General features: G+C 42.6%; 1 protein-coding gene across 1 annotated transcript in view; it reads right to left on the reverse strand.

Annotated features, from left to right (window-relative positions):
* Nucleotides 1-440: 440 nt before the first annotated feature.
* Nucleotides 441-15,139, reverse strand: part of TTC33 (tetratricopeptide repeat domain 33) — a 711,292-nt gene continuing 696,593 nt past the window's right edge. Inside the window, exon 5 of the mRNA XM_069221386.1 lies at nt 441-1,671. Within this exon, the coding sequence (XP_069077487.1) occupies nt 1,318-1,671 (354 nt within the window). The 3' untranslated portion in view covers nt 441-1,317. The remainder of the gene's footprint in view (nt 1,672-15,139) is intronic.

Raw genomic sequence — 15,139 nt, forward strand, 5'->3', positions numbered from 1 at the left:
ATGACCGCAGTTCAACCTTCTTTTGCTTGCATGTTCCACTGGCAGTGGGCATCCATTCCTTCTTTACTGCCTGTTGTATGCTCTTTAGGTTTCTCTTATTGCAAACCACTTTATGCACATTTTATGTATCTTAGTTTGAATGGCTCTAGGCTCTTACCACTGATCCTGCTTTAAAGTACAGTGGGCATCTGCGTGGGCTGGCTGTATATATTCGCACAATGGACGTAATGCAATAGCTCCCTAGACTCTGAACTTTATTCTCCATTGATATTGAACACCTTTATATGTCTATGTATATTCATCAGATCCCGTACATTTCACTTCATTTTGTCCTAATTATTTTCACTATATTCCTTCATGGCCCATCTCACTCTCAAAGCCTCAATAATGCAAGTTCAGAATCTTCCTTTCAGCAAAATATGAGCACACCAATCTAGATCCCTAATTCAGCATTTTTTATTTTATTCTTAAGTCAAGAAGCTTCACATATTCTGACATCTGCGCACTCTGTGGCGTATCTCCTCCTGGCTACACCTCTCAAGAACAATGTCCTCCTCGACAGCATCACCATTTGAGAAAAAACTCAGCTATGCTATGTAGGCTGACTGTCCACTCGGATAGGACCCTAGATCATTTTTCTTCAACTTTATCTCAAACACATGTGAGGGAGATTCTATATAAGGTACAATTATATCACACTACTCTCTTTGTTACAGTTCAACTTTTACCATGTGATGTATATATCACCATATATAAAAATATTCCATGTGCCTGCTAAACTGAGCTGTTTGAGAAGAATACATGACATTACAGATGTGTTTGGTACATTAGCTAGCTACTGCTTGACATCAGCCCAGAGCAATAGTGAATCTCCTTTTAAATATTTTGAAAGCAGGGAGGGTCTTTTATTCACTCATTGTAGGAAGCTCTAACGGGTCTAGTACATTTTTAGAGACCAGATCTTACAGTAAGAATTTGCAGTACACTCTGCACAAACCATCCCGAGACCTCTTCGGTGATGCTTTACCATACAAGTGGTTGCTGGAAGAACAGTAGTAGCAATGCTCTGTTACTCTGATTTTGATAAGGCTCCTATGAAGCAATGGCCTTTCCTGAGCACTGAGTCGTATAATGTGATCTTTTCTTTGTATATTGTATTACATAACGTCTATGTAATATTAACAGAGGGAGCATGAATATGTATCACTACTTATAAAACATGTATTTTCTACTATATTCCGCAACAGGGCTTCTGACGAAAACAACTCAGATTTCCTCCGCCGCCTTCGGGAAACACTTTGAGAGCACTCTGCTCCCTTATTTGGCTTTGATGAACATCTCCTTGTCAGGAGTGGTAGCATCCCCGAGCTTCTCAGTCCTGGTCTCCACAGTGCCCGATGCAGACATAATTAGCACTGTTTTGTCATCTGTGTGTGCAACCTTTTGCTTCTGTGCGATGGCCGCACAAACGGCCACTATCTCATCACTTTCAAAGTCATAGTCTGGAATCAATTCTCGGGCAGAAGCATCTCTGTCTTCTGCTCCGGACAGCTCTGCCTTTTCTGCTCCTATTTTCTTCTCCAAAAGTTGCCTTGCCCATGACAGGTCTTCCTCCCACAATTCTCGGTTGTCTGGAAAGATGTGCAGCGCCACTTGGAAACTTCGAATGGCCTATAACGACAGAAGGACACGTGTCGACAATCTTGCAAAGTTGTACTCTTACGATAAAACACAAATACATTATTTAGATTGTATATTGCAGGATTCTCACCCTACTGTATGTTCAAATCCTGTTGTGTGAAACATTTATCTTATTATAATTACTTTTTAAAATTAAATGAGGCATCATGTACCATGTTTCTTTAAGGCTATGCATTCCCAATGTGCTCAGAAAGCAACCATTTTATAAACAGGTCTGCCTTTATTTGCAGACATTTAAATATATCTTTGCCTTTCTCAGCTTTAATAACCTACATTAGCTATCAATTTCCTAAGTAAAGGATGTAAAAAACGTGCTAGTCATTTTAGACATGGAGCTCAGGGAAACTGGTGCACTTTTCTCCTGAGACCCACCTCACAAAGATATTTGTGCCCATGGCCTTAGCTCAGCTGCTCAGAACCCTTCATCTAAGAGAGTAAATTCCTATTCCAGATTCACTAAATCACGATTGGTGAGAATGGACACTCTTAAATGAGATACACTGTACAACAACTTCCACTTGTAGGGCATGGAACATGTGCAAATAACTTTTCACACTGAATTGACTCCAGTCAGGGGTATAACTAAATCTGTTTCCAGGGCTGAAATGGGGAAAGAAGTTGGTGATATGATCTGCGCTTTTTGAAACCCTGGAACAGTGGATCCCAACCTTCTGACTTCTGTGGAGCCCCACTTTATCAATACTGGAACCCGAGGACCCCAATGAATCATTACTGGAATCTGGGATCCCTTACTGAGCCATTATTGAAAGCTGGGGACCTAATCTGTTAAAATTATTTACTTTTCTAAGCAGTCGCGGACCCCCTGAGAAGGCTTCGTGAACCCCCAGTGCAATGCGGACCACAGGTTGGGAACCACTGCCGTGGAGAAGAGAATGTGAGAGAGAGACAGCATGAAGACGGTGATGTGTGAAATTCGATCTCACCAATTATTATGTAATCATAAATTGAGACAAAATAGAGCAACAAACAACAGTAAACAGTAACTAGACCAAGGAGAAGTCCTAGTGGTAAGATGCAAAGACATCAAAAACAGATATAATATTGAATTTGTATGAAAAGTTCTCAAAACATAACCTCGTTGTTAGAAATGGGGTCTTTTGTTGACAGTAAACTTACCCCCTGTTCAGGCAAGGATCCGCAGGGTAAAAGAGAATCTCCCTCAGCTAACCCCTGCTTACCCCCTTGGAAGCTTGGCAGAGCAGTAGGCTTAACTTCAGAGTGCTAGGTGTAAAGTATTTGTACCAACACACGTTTAGAAAAATAGGAAATATTTATCTAAACAAAACAAGACCAAAACGACAAAAATCCAACATACACAAGTCAAGTTATGAATTTTTAAAGATTAGACTCAAAATTAGCGCTTAGAAACAAAAATGCTTCAATGAGATGTTAACACGGCGTTGTGACGGAGTGGTTCCCAACAACCCGACACCAGCGACGCCGGACACGGAGTCGTGTAGACCCCCAAGTACAGTACCTTTGGTGAAGAGTGAAAACAAGCCGATGCGCGAAGTCGGGGATCGTGGCGTCTGTGCGAAACGTTGAATCCACGCACTTCGAGTGGCGTCGGTCACGACGTGGTGCGGCGACTTCCACGGAGTCGCGGACGTCAGCGGGGCTGCAGCGGCGTCGGGCCTGCGAAGAGCGTCGCGTTCCAGCGAAGGTCACGGCGTCGGGTGCAGGCGGCGTTACCGGATTCAGCAGCGGCGTCGGTCCGGAGTCGTCCGAAGTCGATTTCCTTGGATTTCCACCAGCTTTCCTTCCAAGGGCCCAGGAACTGGATAGGGCGCCACTTGTCAGAGCAGGAGTCTCTCCAGAGACTCCAGGTGCTGCCAGAGAGAAGTCTTTGCTGTCCCTGAGACTTCAAACAACAGGAGGCAAGCCCTTGGAGATTTCTTCACAAGATGGAAGGCACACAAAGTCCAGTCTTTGCCCTCTTACTCTGGCAGAAGCAGCACTGCAGGAAAGCTCCACAAAGCACAGTCACAGGCAGGGCAGCACTTCTTCCTCAGCTATCAGCTCTTCTCCAGGCAGAGGTTCCTCTTGGTTCCAGAAGTGTTTCTAAAGTCTGTAGATTTGGGTTCCCTTCTTATACCCATTTTAGTCTTTGAAGTCATCTTTCTTCAAAGGGGACTCACACCTACTTGTGAAATCCTGCCTTGCCCAGGCAAGGCCTCAGACACACACCAGGGGGTTGGAGTCTGCATTGTCAGAGGCAGGCACAGTCCTTTCAGATGAGAGTGACCACTCCACCCTTCCCTCCTAGCAGAGATGGCTAATCAGGAAATGCAGGTTACACCCCAGCTCCCTTTGTGTCACTGTCTAGTGCGAGGTGAAAAACAACCCAACTGTCAAACTGACCCAGACAGGGAATCCACAAACAAGGCAGAGTCACAGAATGGTTTAAGCAAGAAAATGCTCACTTTCTAAAAGTGGCATTTTCAAACGTACAATCTCAAAATCAACTTTACTAAAAGATGTATTTTTAAATTGTGAGTTCAGGGACCCCAAACTCCACATGTCCATCTACTCTCTAGGGGAATCTACACTTTAATCATATTTAAAGGTAGCCCCCATATTATCCTATGAGAGAGACAGGCCTTGCAACAGTGAAAAACGAAGTTGGCAGTATTTCACTGTCAGGACATATAAACCACATTACTATATGTCCTACCTTATCCATACACTGCACCCTGCCCTTGGGGCTACCTAGGGCCTACCTTAGGGGTGCCTTACATGTAAAAAAGGGAAGGTTTAGGCCTGGCAAGTGGGTACACTTGCCAAGTCGAATTTACAGTGTAAAAATACACACACAGACACTGCAGTGGCAGGTCTGAGACATGATTACAGGGTTACTTGTGTGGGTGGCACAACCAGTGCTGCAAGCCCACTAGTAACATTTCATTTACAGGCCCTGGGCACCTCTAGTGCACTTTACTAGGGACTTAACAGTAAAACAAATATGCCAATCATGGAGAACCAATTACGTACACATTTTAAACACGAGCACTTGCACTTTAGCACTGGTTAGCAGTGGTAAAGTGCCCAGAGTAACAAAAACAGTAAAATCAGAGTCCAGCACACATCAACAACCTGGGGAACAGAGGCAAAAAGTTAAGGGAGACCACACCAAGGATGAAAAATCTAACACTCGTTATGTAACAATTAGTAATTAGAAACACGAAACAAATGCAGCAGGCCTGTAGTCTGTAGAATTTCTCGCCCCCAGTGATGCAGCGACTGATGGTTGAAGCTGTACACAGCGCCAAGCAAACCAGCAAAAACAACAACGTTAGGGGAAATTAGAGCCCTGGTGCCCAGAACTGCTGCAAGCAGGAGAAACCTCTCCACAAAGGCAGCAGAAAGCAAGAGTCCCTAATTACTTCCAATACTGTTGATCCAGAATTATGAAGGTTCAGTAGGCGCCAACTTATGTATACATTTAGGTCCAACATCCTGAGGTTACACAGGATCTCAGTATTCAGAGTGGGAAGACGTACTAATGTCAGCTCTTATGAATCTGTACTGGGAACTGTATTGAATACTTGTCTGCTGCACGTTTGGCACTTTTTGGTCAAAGCCTATTACCGAACTGTGGCAATTATTATAATCCTTTCCCCTTGGAAAACTGAGAAACAGCATGTTGCTTATACTATATATAGGCCATGTTGGGATGTTCCTCACCATGGGCAGATAACTGGCTCCTGAGAGTACTCTATAAACACAACAAAATTAACTGACTTCAACAAAAGCCTTGCATAGCATCAGCTGCTAAGATAAAGCTACAATATATAGGTAGGAGTAGATCGAACAAGGAGCCCTATTGCCATCCAACTCTCTTCTATATCTAATATGTGCTAGGAAATTACCAAGTAGGGGAAGTAAGTGTTGTGGGGCTGAAATACTAGTGGGTCAAGCCGTGAACTGGCCATTTCAATACTAATCTGTTTGGGGGCACAAAGGTTCTGAAAGCTAACAAACTGTATATAATCTATCTATAATGCTCCATTGCAAAGGGTGCCTGCAAAAACCTGCTTCAGCAAACTGGCTGAATCCTTCCTGTCAAACTGTGAAGTCCAGGAGCTCAGGGTCTCAGGCTCCGAAACGGAGGTCTGAGTGGAGACATGCCACCTGGCTGGATGCATGCAACAGAAAAGTCCACTTCTTAGGTTGACTTTACTCTTTGTTCAGCCACATTATTTAGACATTTAAGCAACTTCTTCTTAGGGGACCAGTTTGATAGCGACCACAGACACAGGACATTTTTCTCACAATCCATTTCTCAAATCTGCAGATTGCTCCCTCTACCAGCTCTGGCGTATAAACAGAAAAACCCTCAAGGGTGAAATGGGATGAAGAGATCACCTCTGAGGCAAACACGTGGATTAGAATACAATACTGTGCAACTGCATCTCGTCCCATCTGCCATATTAAGTGTTGGACACCTTTTACAGATTTATAATCCAGAACATTCAAAACACACTCAATACTCAATCTAAGTCTATTGAGTCCACTGCCAGACTTAAATTAACACGCATTCAGAAGGCCTTGAAGAGTGAACATGCATTACCTTCTACAGAAGAGGGCTTCAAACTGGGGGGTGGGCCCCTATAGGGAGGCCTCAAGTGATCCGGGGGGGGGGGCTCGCCAGACTCCAGCCAATAGAAGCATTATACAGACAAAAGACCTTTGTTATGAGCAGAAGCATGTTATTGCACTTTTAAAAAGGTATCAGTACTTAACTGCAATGTTTAAATAGGTCTAGACATATTTAAACATTGCCATCTTTATCAAGTAATTGTGAAAAATTCTGATGGGGCCCAATGATTTTTTTTTTCAACTGGGGGGGGGAGGGGCATTAAAAAGTTTGGAGACCACTGTTCTACAGCATCCTTTCTTTTCAATTGCAAAATGTAATCTAAAAAACTCTAGGGCAAACCTTAGGCTATCAATCTGGCTGTCCAAAAGAAAACAGAACAACGATTTTTGTGCCTGACTTCTGCATATGAGCAAGAAAAAGAATGGTAAACAATTGAGGTCTATGGACAACCAAACATTAACAGGAAACAATAAAGGCACCAATGAAAACATTCCTGAAGCTGCCTGGGTTTCATTCTTGAATTTTCACTTTTCTATTGACAACAAACAGGTGATTTTGTTACCTCTTCAGCCATGCCTAAATGACCACCCTGCCATCTTAGAAGCCCTACAGATTAATGTAACTGATCTTCCGGAGGAATGTTCAGGGGTTAACATTTCAAATAACTAAACAACCTCGACAGAAGACTGCTTCAGACTGAAACTGGAGAGAATGCAGAAAGACGAGGCTCCTTGCCCAAATTCGTTCCCAACAGCCCTCTTTACATTTGATCCCTCATTCTGGGCTGCTGCAATATCACCACTTGCAGGATCCTACTTGACAACCAACTGAATTCCAGACTCCAGGAGAGGATCGATCATTCAGCCAATCTTTGAAGAGAGATCAAAATTGGAACTTCACAACTACCGTCTTATAGTGCTTATTGACAATGATCAAAACTTTTCACCAGCCTCCTGCTCGACGACCAAAAAGCTGATGAACGATGATGAAGGTCAGATTATTCCCAGAAATCAGTGTGGCTTTAGAGACAACTGCGGCGTGACTACAAATCTGATGGTTCTGGCCCTAATCCCGACAAGGCCCTTAGGAGAGGATCTAACCTATAATTTTGCTTCATAGACTTTAAAGCTGCTTTTGACAGCATTCCCAGAGCTTTCACGTGGTACAAATTGTAGGACCGCGGCCCCAGCCAACTTATTGAGTCCAATAGAGAAACTCTATTCAAACACCTAGGTGTGGGTCAAACTAGGGGACAGAAAGCGCATCTAAAGAAAAATACCAACAAACTTGGGTTTGAAACAAGGCTGTGTACTCGCCCCCTTGCTTTTTAATCCTTACATCCCTGATCTGTTGGAGGACCCAGTTAAAGTTAACTGCCACCCTCCCAAACTGGGAGGCCAACGTATAACACACCTGTCCTACGCAGACGAGTTTGTGCTGCTAAGCCAAAGCAAAATTGGCCTTAAGCATCAAATCTTCACTAGATACTCATACACAGTCACAGACTGCATTGAAATAAACCGTACAGAAACCATGACAGTTACCTTTGGAAGAAAGCAGCAGGTCATGGCCGGTGGCACCGCAACAGGGAATGGGTTTCAGCACAACACCATATATAGATATCTGGGCATTTACCTGGACAGTCAAGGCTCATTTAAATCTCCCTTGTTCTCTCTGAAAAACAAGAGCACCAGCCTCATGTTCACCCTCACGAAACTACAGGGACCAAGCCTAGGCCTATTAAGGTGCTGAAAGCAAAAGTCATTCCCAAACTGTCATATGGGAGTGAAATCACTCTGGGCTTGGAGACTTCTGAGCTCGAGAAATCTGTTACTTGTAGCTATAAAGTTGCTCTTCAGCTGCCAACGAGAGCTTCACTGGCGCAAATGAGGCTAGAGTTCACCTTAAAGCAGTCCTGGGCCAGAAGCTGCATTTCTAAATTTCTGTCACAGGCTTCGACTTGCCCCCAAAGCACTATGAATGCACTATGATGCATGACTTCGAGAGTATGGGATCCTCATTCAGTTGCCACTTCCAAGAAAAATGAAAGGAACTTTCAGTTAAGGGGGCATGGGAGAGAAATCTGCCACACCAAGCATTTAAAAAGCTTTTGGCAGTTTCTGCAAAAACATTGTCAATATCAGAAGACATGGCTGCACTGTGCAAATGCACACGCATGGGTAGTAATTAATTCTCAAACCCCGCGGAGCAAGCAGAAGTTCTTCACATGCACTTACCCGCTATGCCTAAAAGCTAGGCTTAGGAAGTGGAAATTGAGCACTCATCTACCCGTGTGGTGAAACACTGCAACTCAACAAACAATATGTCGCTTCTGCCCCTCATAAAAACTTTGCATACCATAAAGCCCTTCAAACCTTTGTTGCACCCTTTGGCACTTGCTTTGCTTTCCATCTACATTGATGATAAGTATCTCTTTATTAAGGACCGCTCCTCTTGCTTTGCGGCTAGGTCTTTGTCTATAACATTTTTGCTTGTTTTATATTATTTTATCCAATTATTGATAAAAATTAATTCCCTTGGGAGTCTAGGGGTTTTTTCGCTATTTTTGTGTGCTTTAATGGTGGTTTGAGACGTGCTTTAAACTGTTGTTCGAATATGCTCATTTTTAAAGGTTTTCATTAACTGCACAATAACATTTTATTTACTTACTTACTGGACCCTAGTGTGATAGAACGTTTCTGCAGTTCAGTACAAACATAATTGAATTTTCATTGGCGTTCACACTCACTGCACTGATCCTATATTCCCACAATATATATTTATCATTTACTAGTAGTTACTAGGGTAACCCTATTGGACATACTTGTTTTTGTAATGACATCAGCACTTAAACTTCACAATGCTGCAGGCTCTAGTAATTTAAAAACATCTTTACTACTGCTACTACTAATAATATTATTGACAGTAATTTCATTGATATTAACAACTATAATATCTTGTCAGACCATTCTCCTTAACCTGGCATAGTTTTTAAACACTTCACTTAGCAGAGAGGTAATTTCTATCCCGTGCATATTACTTCATCCTTTGGAGAGATCATAATTAGGTGTCGCCTACAGACCTGTTTGGAACAATAGTTTAACTTAGAGAGTACTTTAGTTCAGCCCATTGCTTACATTTACCTGGCCTTGCTGTCAACCTCATTTGCTTGCTTCTAATTTGATGGCTATCTTCCTCTTCTTCTGTTCCCTTACCCCAGCGCATAGCTCCCTTGCCATTCTTCTAATTGTATAATTTGTATTTTTCCACTGTTCACATACAAGGAACAACTTTTTTCCTTTTCTTTCACCACTATATAGGAGTGCATTATTTCTTGTTCTTTCACTTGTCTGTTACTTTAAAAGATCACCCCCACTCCCTGTTGTTCCTTCCTCCTTAATCCCCGGCTAGTCTGTTGCTTCCCCACCGCTGGAATTTTTGTTTTGTTTTTAGATTTTTAATTCTCCTCCTCCTTTCAAAGCGTCTCCATTGATCTGCCCATTTCCTGAGGTTATCTTGCCCTCCCTGCAATGACTTCTCCCACCACTCTCTCCTCTGTTACTCGCAGCCCCTTTCGGTGCATTCTTTGCATTTTTTGTAAATAAGAGTTATTTTTTAAGGCCCTACTACCGAGCTACTTCTTTAGCTCTGATGAGTGTTCAGAAATGTTTTCACCGAAGATAAGCACCCACCAATTTGGATCAGTAAGTTAACAGTAAAAAAAATGAAATAAGCACTGCATGACATATGTGTGGTGAGCTGCGCGCATATATACAGAATCGAACTGTGGAATGTTTCTGTTTTTTTGGCCCTATGCTCTCCCCGATTGACAACCACGCATGTTTTTTTCTGTATGGCGATGCGATTCAACATCTGCAAAGCCAAACGGATGGAATCATCATTGGCAAGGTGAGACCTTTTGACTTTGCCAATGATTGATTTGCAGAGCAACTATTTTATCCCGCCAATCCGAGGTTTTCCTTTTTTATGTGGCTGGTTCACGAGTAACCTACGATCACGTTGCACCTAGACAAGCAATTACTAATCCATTTTCGACTGTGGAGTGTGCAATGATGTAGGATGTGCTGCTGGGCTCGTGTAGATTTCTAAATGTACATTATCTAATTGAAGTCAAGTGCTGCCGATCCACTTACAAGTCTGTATGTGGGAATTGGAAATGAAAGGGAGAAAAAGCAGAGAAGTGACCCACTAATGTAAGAAAATAAACTTGCCGACACAAGATGTGCGTAATTGGGCCTTTGTCAACGTTCATGTGCGTACCAAAAGGTTGTGTCAGATGTTCTTTTCATGCGTGATAATTTACAATTACTTTAATTATTTACACTGGTGTGGTTTGTCTATGCTCTTGTTCCGTTTAACGATTTTTCATCAATAACTTGCTATGCACTGAAGCCCACAGCTTACTTTTACTACCGTAGGCCTCGGGTGTAGCGTTCTGTGCAGGAGAACTGTACAGAGAGGTGCTACATATAAGAAACGAGTGGCTGTTCTTAGGGAAACTAATGCTGAAAGATGGCGGGTCTTGCGGAGCCGCGGGTCTTGCGGAGCCAAGGGCTGACGTCAGTCACTCAGAAGAAACCCCTGCTTCTTGCAGCGAGGCGGCCGTTTACTTAGAAAAGTCAGGCTACATGTGAACCAGAGTGACGTGGAACGATGAAAACACGCACAGAGATCGGGTTTCCCACAGCTCTATACACTAGGATTTATGGGTTCTAAAAAAAATTAGACTTACCAAAGACTTCTCTTTCCTGTCAACAAAATAAAACTGACATGTTTCAGTGATTAACCGCTGTCTGTATTACAGGCCATCCTTTGCTGTTCTTGCGTTCAGAAGCTCCTATTATGTCACTTTTTTGACTCAGTGGGCTACTTTATTGAAAGTGTGCTACGGGTAGAGTGCCTTTTGTTTAGTGCAACTATTTGTTTTAAGCATATGGCCTATTTTCAAATGCATTTTTGCCTGCATGCTTGTGATGGCCTGGTTAGAAGAAAACTACACTGCAGGCCAATATAATTATTTGCTTCATATACCCTGTAAAAACTGGGGTGCTTGGTGTTTTGTGTAGACTGGTCTCTACTAGTTTGTTCAACAAATTAGTCAGACACAAACACAGATGAGTAAGGTTCACGTTGAAAGGGCAGATGTTATATGAATGTATGTATTTGGTAATTCTATAGTGCAAACCTAGTCAAAGGGAGCAGAGCGCTGTGAATAATAAGAGAGGTAGCTGGGTTGTGGATAGATCATGCACTGTGGTGTAGTATTTTTTTAAAGAGGTGCATCTTCAACTCTTTCTTAAATTGAAGCAGCACTGGATAGATCCTGATGGATAGGAGGATGTTGTTCTAGATCATGGGTGCAAAGATGGAAAAGGCCTGTTGTCTTGTTTTTACTATTTTACACTTCTTAGTCGGTATTAGTGTCCTGGCAGGTGGTGTGCTGAGAACCACCAGAGATGGTAAGCAGTCTATAAGATAAGCGGTGTGTTGGTCGCAATAGCTTTGTAAATTATGCTGCTAGTTTTGAAGGTGTGGTTCGACAAGAGGTGCCAATTGAATTCCCTCAAGATGAGGGTGTTATGTTCCTATTTCTTGAGGCTCTGTGTAGTACTACCCCCGAGGGGTGCCACCATGAAGTCCGGGAGGTCATGAAGTACGGCATTACCACCATCCAAATGCAAAACAGTGAGGCCTTGAACATTAATTCTGAGGTTTTTAGGAAGAATTTGTATCACTTTCTTTAGAAGAGAAAACTGGTATCAGGCATCTTTGATTTTGTTTTGCAATGTGTCCCCTGAGGTTAGGTTGGTGTCCAGAGAGGATCCAAGTGACTGCATTTGCTAAAAGTTGGGGTTCAAAGCCGTAGAAGTTCATGCCACTATTTCTTGTTTGTTGTTCTTGTGAGATAATAGGAATTCTGTCTTGGTTGGGTTAAGCTTCAGGTAGGCACTGGACATTCAGGTCTGGATGATGTGAAGACAACTGTTAAAGAAGCTAGATGTCTGAAGAAGAGCAGACCTAAGTAGAGTTTTGTAGTGTCCCCATTGTAATTTTATGCTTGCTCTTCCTGGTTCTAGGCCCCTACCATGGATTTGCCATATTCCACGCACAGGTGGATCCATACAATATTCTGTTGGTGTTACTGCTTAGCTGCTGTTGGGGATTTGAAAGGTACTCAGGGAACTAAGAAAATAGACAAAATATACCAAAAGTGTTTTTTGATGGCAAAGATGTGTTGTGCAAAACAAATTTTGTTTTCTAAAAATGGCATCAAAAAAAGGTTTGCTTTGGTAATATCAGTATTTTCCTAGCTCTCATGAACAAGCAGAGTTGCAAAAAGAAAAAAAGAAAACATTTTTTAACCACAGTTTAAAATTTTTACAAGTTTTTCCATTTTTTGTGCGGATTAAACCTCCTTGCAGTTTGTGGTGGCAATAGGTGAGAAAGCCATGGGCGAACTCAGAAAGCTAAACATTTATCAAAATTAGATAACATTTTGAATACAGCAAGGGATGTAGTTCGCTCATTGTTTTCCCAGAGATGCTAACTGCTGAAATAAAAAAACATAATGAAAATAGTAGAAAAATAGCAATTGATGTCAACATTTTCCCCAGTGGCTGATTTACAAAAGTCATACATCATTGCATTTGTCAGACTCCTCTGGTTGCAGATATATATAGTACTTGTTGAAAAGCACGTGATAGCCAGATCCAACAAGTGAGCTACAGAGTCTAATGAGTTTTATTGTGTACCAACCATGCAACAATTGGTTAAAATCAAGGGGGACTACCGTGGAAACTTAGAAAATATCATATAAGGTCTTTATCTCTAAATGACGCTGGCAATGTCAAAGAGGAAAGCATGTACAGGGAGAACGGCACCACCCATTCGGATTATAACACATGACTTGGAAGTCCCCCGTCCTCCATCACCACTAAAAACTCAAGTGCCCTCAAGTTGCCAATGACCAAACATCATGCTTTATGAAAGTGGGAAAAGCGGAAACGGGAAATCTTCACACCGGAAGCCAGGACTTTATGCAGAGTCTACCCACCCGATCTCCTTTGAAGCAGCACAACTGTTCGGGCCTTAAAACCCAAACAAAATATGACGCACACACCCATGCCCAAAGATGGGTGGCACAAGTCCAACAATCAAACTATCACCAATGTTATTAAACACACCATTACCTCATAATGTGGAGCAAATGGAAGCACAGGGTAACGGAACTTACGATTCTTGTTACTCAGAACACCCAATAAGACAACAAAGAAGAACAGTCACTGCAAAGGTCCATAAGGCACACAAACACAAGCCAGTGGAGGGTCAGCCGCCTTCTGGGAAAAATAAGCATAATTTCGCGCAGTACGCCCCCAAATCTTATGTCTCTCGTAGACAATATATTGTCAAAGGAGGCTTCAGTACATCAAGAACAAACGGACTCTTTCCAAGTGAGTGCCAACTACTCACTGCATGGCTGCTCCCTCAACGGGATTAGGTTATTAAAGTCGATCAACTCAACACTCACGGCAGTCATGAATGCTTTGACGTGGCAATCCCACAAACTGGAAGTGAAGGTGGAATATATTTCCACTTACAATGGCAGAAATGGCCAAGAACATGGAAGACATTGAGAAAAGAATCACTACTAATGAATGTCTTTGCCTGGATATAGTAGAAAAGTGGCCCACTCGTCCAACAGATCTCTCAATAATGGTCGCCGATTTGAAACAATATCTTCAGCCAGGACCACAAACCACTGCGGAAGTGGAAGGTGGAATTAACAGTCTTGGGGAACAAACAGTGACAAGTGAAAAGGAACAAAGGGAAAATCGTACAGAGGCAGTGGGGGAGGCAGGGAAACAGATTGCAGTCTCCACCACAGGTGACTTAACCATCAAAACGACTATCAAACAGCTCCCCACAGTGGAATTAGAGAGACAGCCTGACAATGAAGAAAGAGCAAGACATCGAACTCCCATGCCGTTGTCACAGATAGCAAAAAAAAGTCTTAAAAACATCAATAAATGCTGAAGAATCAGCACGTGAAAAAAGGCAGATTAAAGGCCCAGCATGATCTACTGGGGGCGGAAAGCCATATATACAATCATCTCAATCAATAGAGCTCAAAATATAGCCCAACAAGCTTGAAAGCAAATGGGCTCTTCAACTTTAAATACTATCACATATCCACAAGTAGTGCAGCAGCAAGTTTGAGAGAGTAGCAACTAAACCAATAGCAAAGGGATAACAGAATCCCCTAGGAGGTCCATGTACGCAACATGCAAGATGCAAGGACCACGAGAAAACAACAAGTCAATGGAAACAGGAACGCTCAAATACTGGGCTAAGTTCTCAAGATACAAACACAGTACCATTGGATGCCATCAGGCACATGCATGAGGGATCCACAGGCATTTCAAACACCATCACTTTCATACAAGCCTGGGAGCAACAACCCAGAAACATCAGGGATTTAACAAAAAGCAAAGGAAAAAGTGGGTGTCCCCCTGTAGAGATGTCTAGGCTAACTACAACTGGAGAGGCACTTGATGCCCCCACGAAGGCAACTCATGCAACATACGAAGATCACGTGGTCTCAACAAGTCAAGGGGGCCCAGACTGCCCCAGCACTTGGATAAGCTCTCTTTGTAAATATATGGTGAAAGCGCAATCATTGAATACGGGCGTCAGGCGGGCCATGTATGAAACACCGGCGGATAGTCGCCAGTTGACAAAAGCAAACATATGGCCTCAAGCACTAGACATGGATTTCTCCAATCCAGAAGAAAAGGG

This window comes from Pleurodeles waltl, chromosome 1_1 (assembly GCF_031143425.1).
Source record: "Pleurodeles waltl isolate 20211129_DDA chromosome 1_1, aPleWal1.hap1.20221129, whole genome shotgun sequence".
Lineage (NCBI taxonomy): Eukaryota > Metazoa > Chordata > Amphibia > Caudata > Salamandridae > Pleurodeles > Pleurodeles waltl.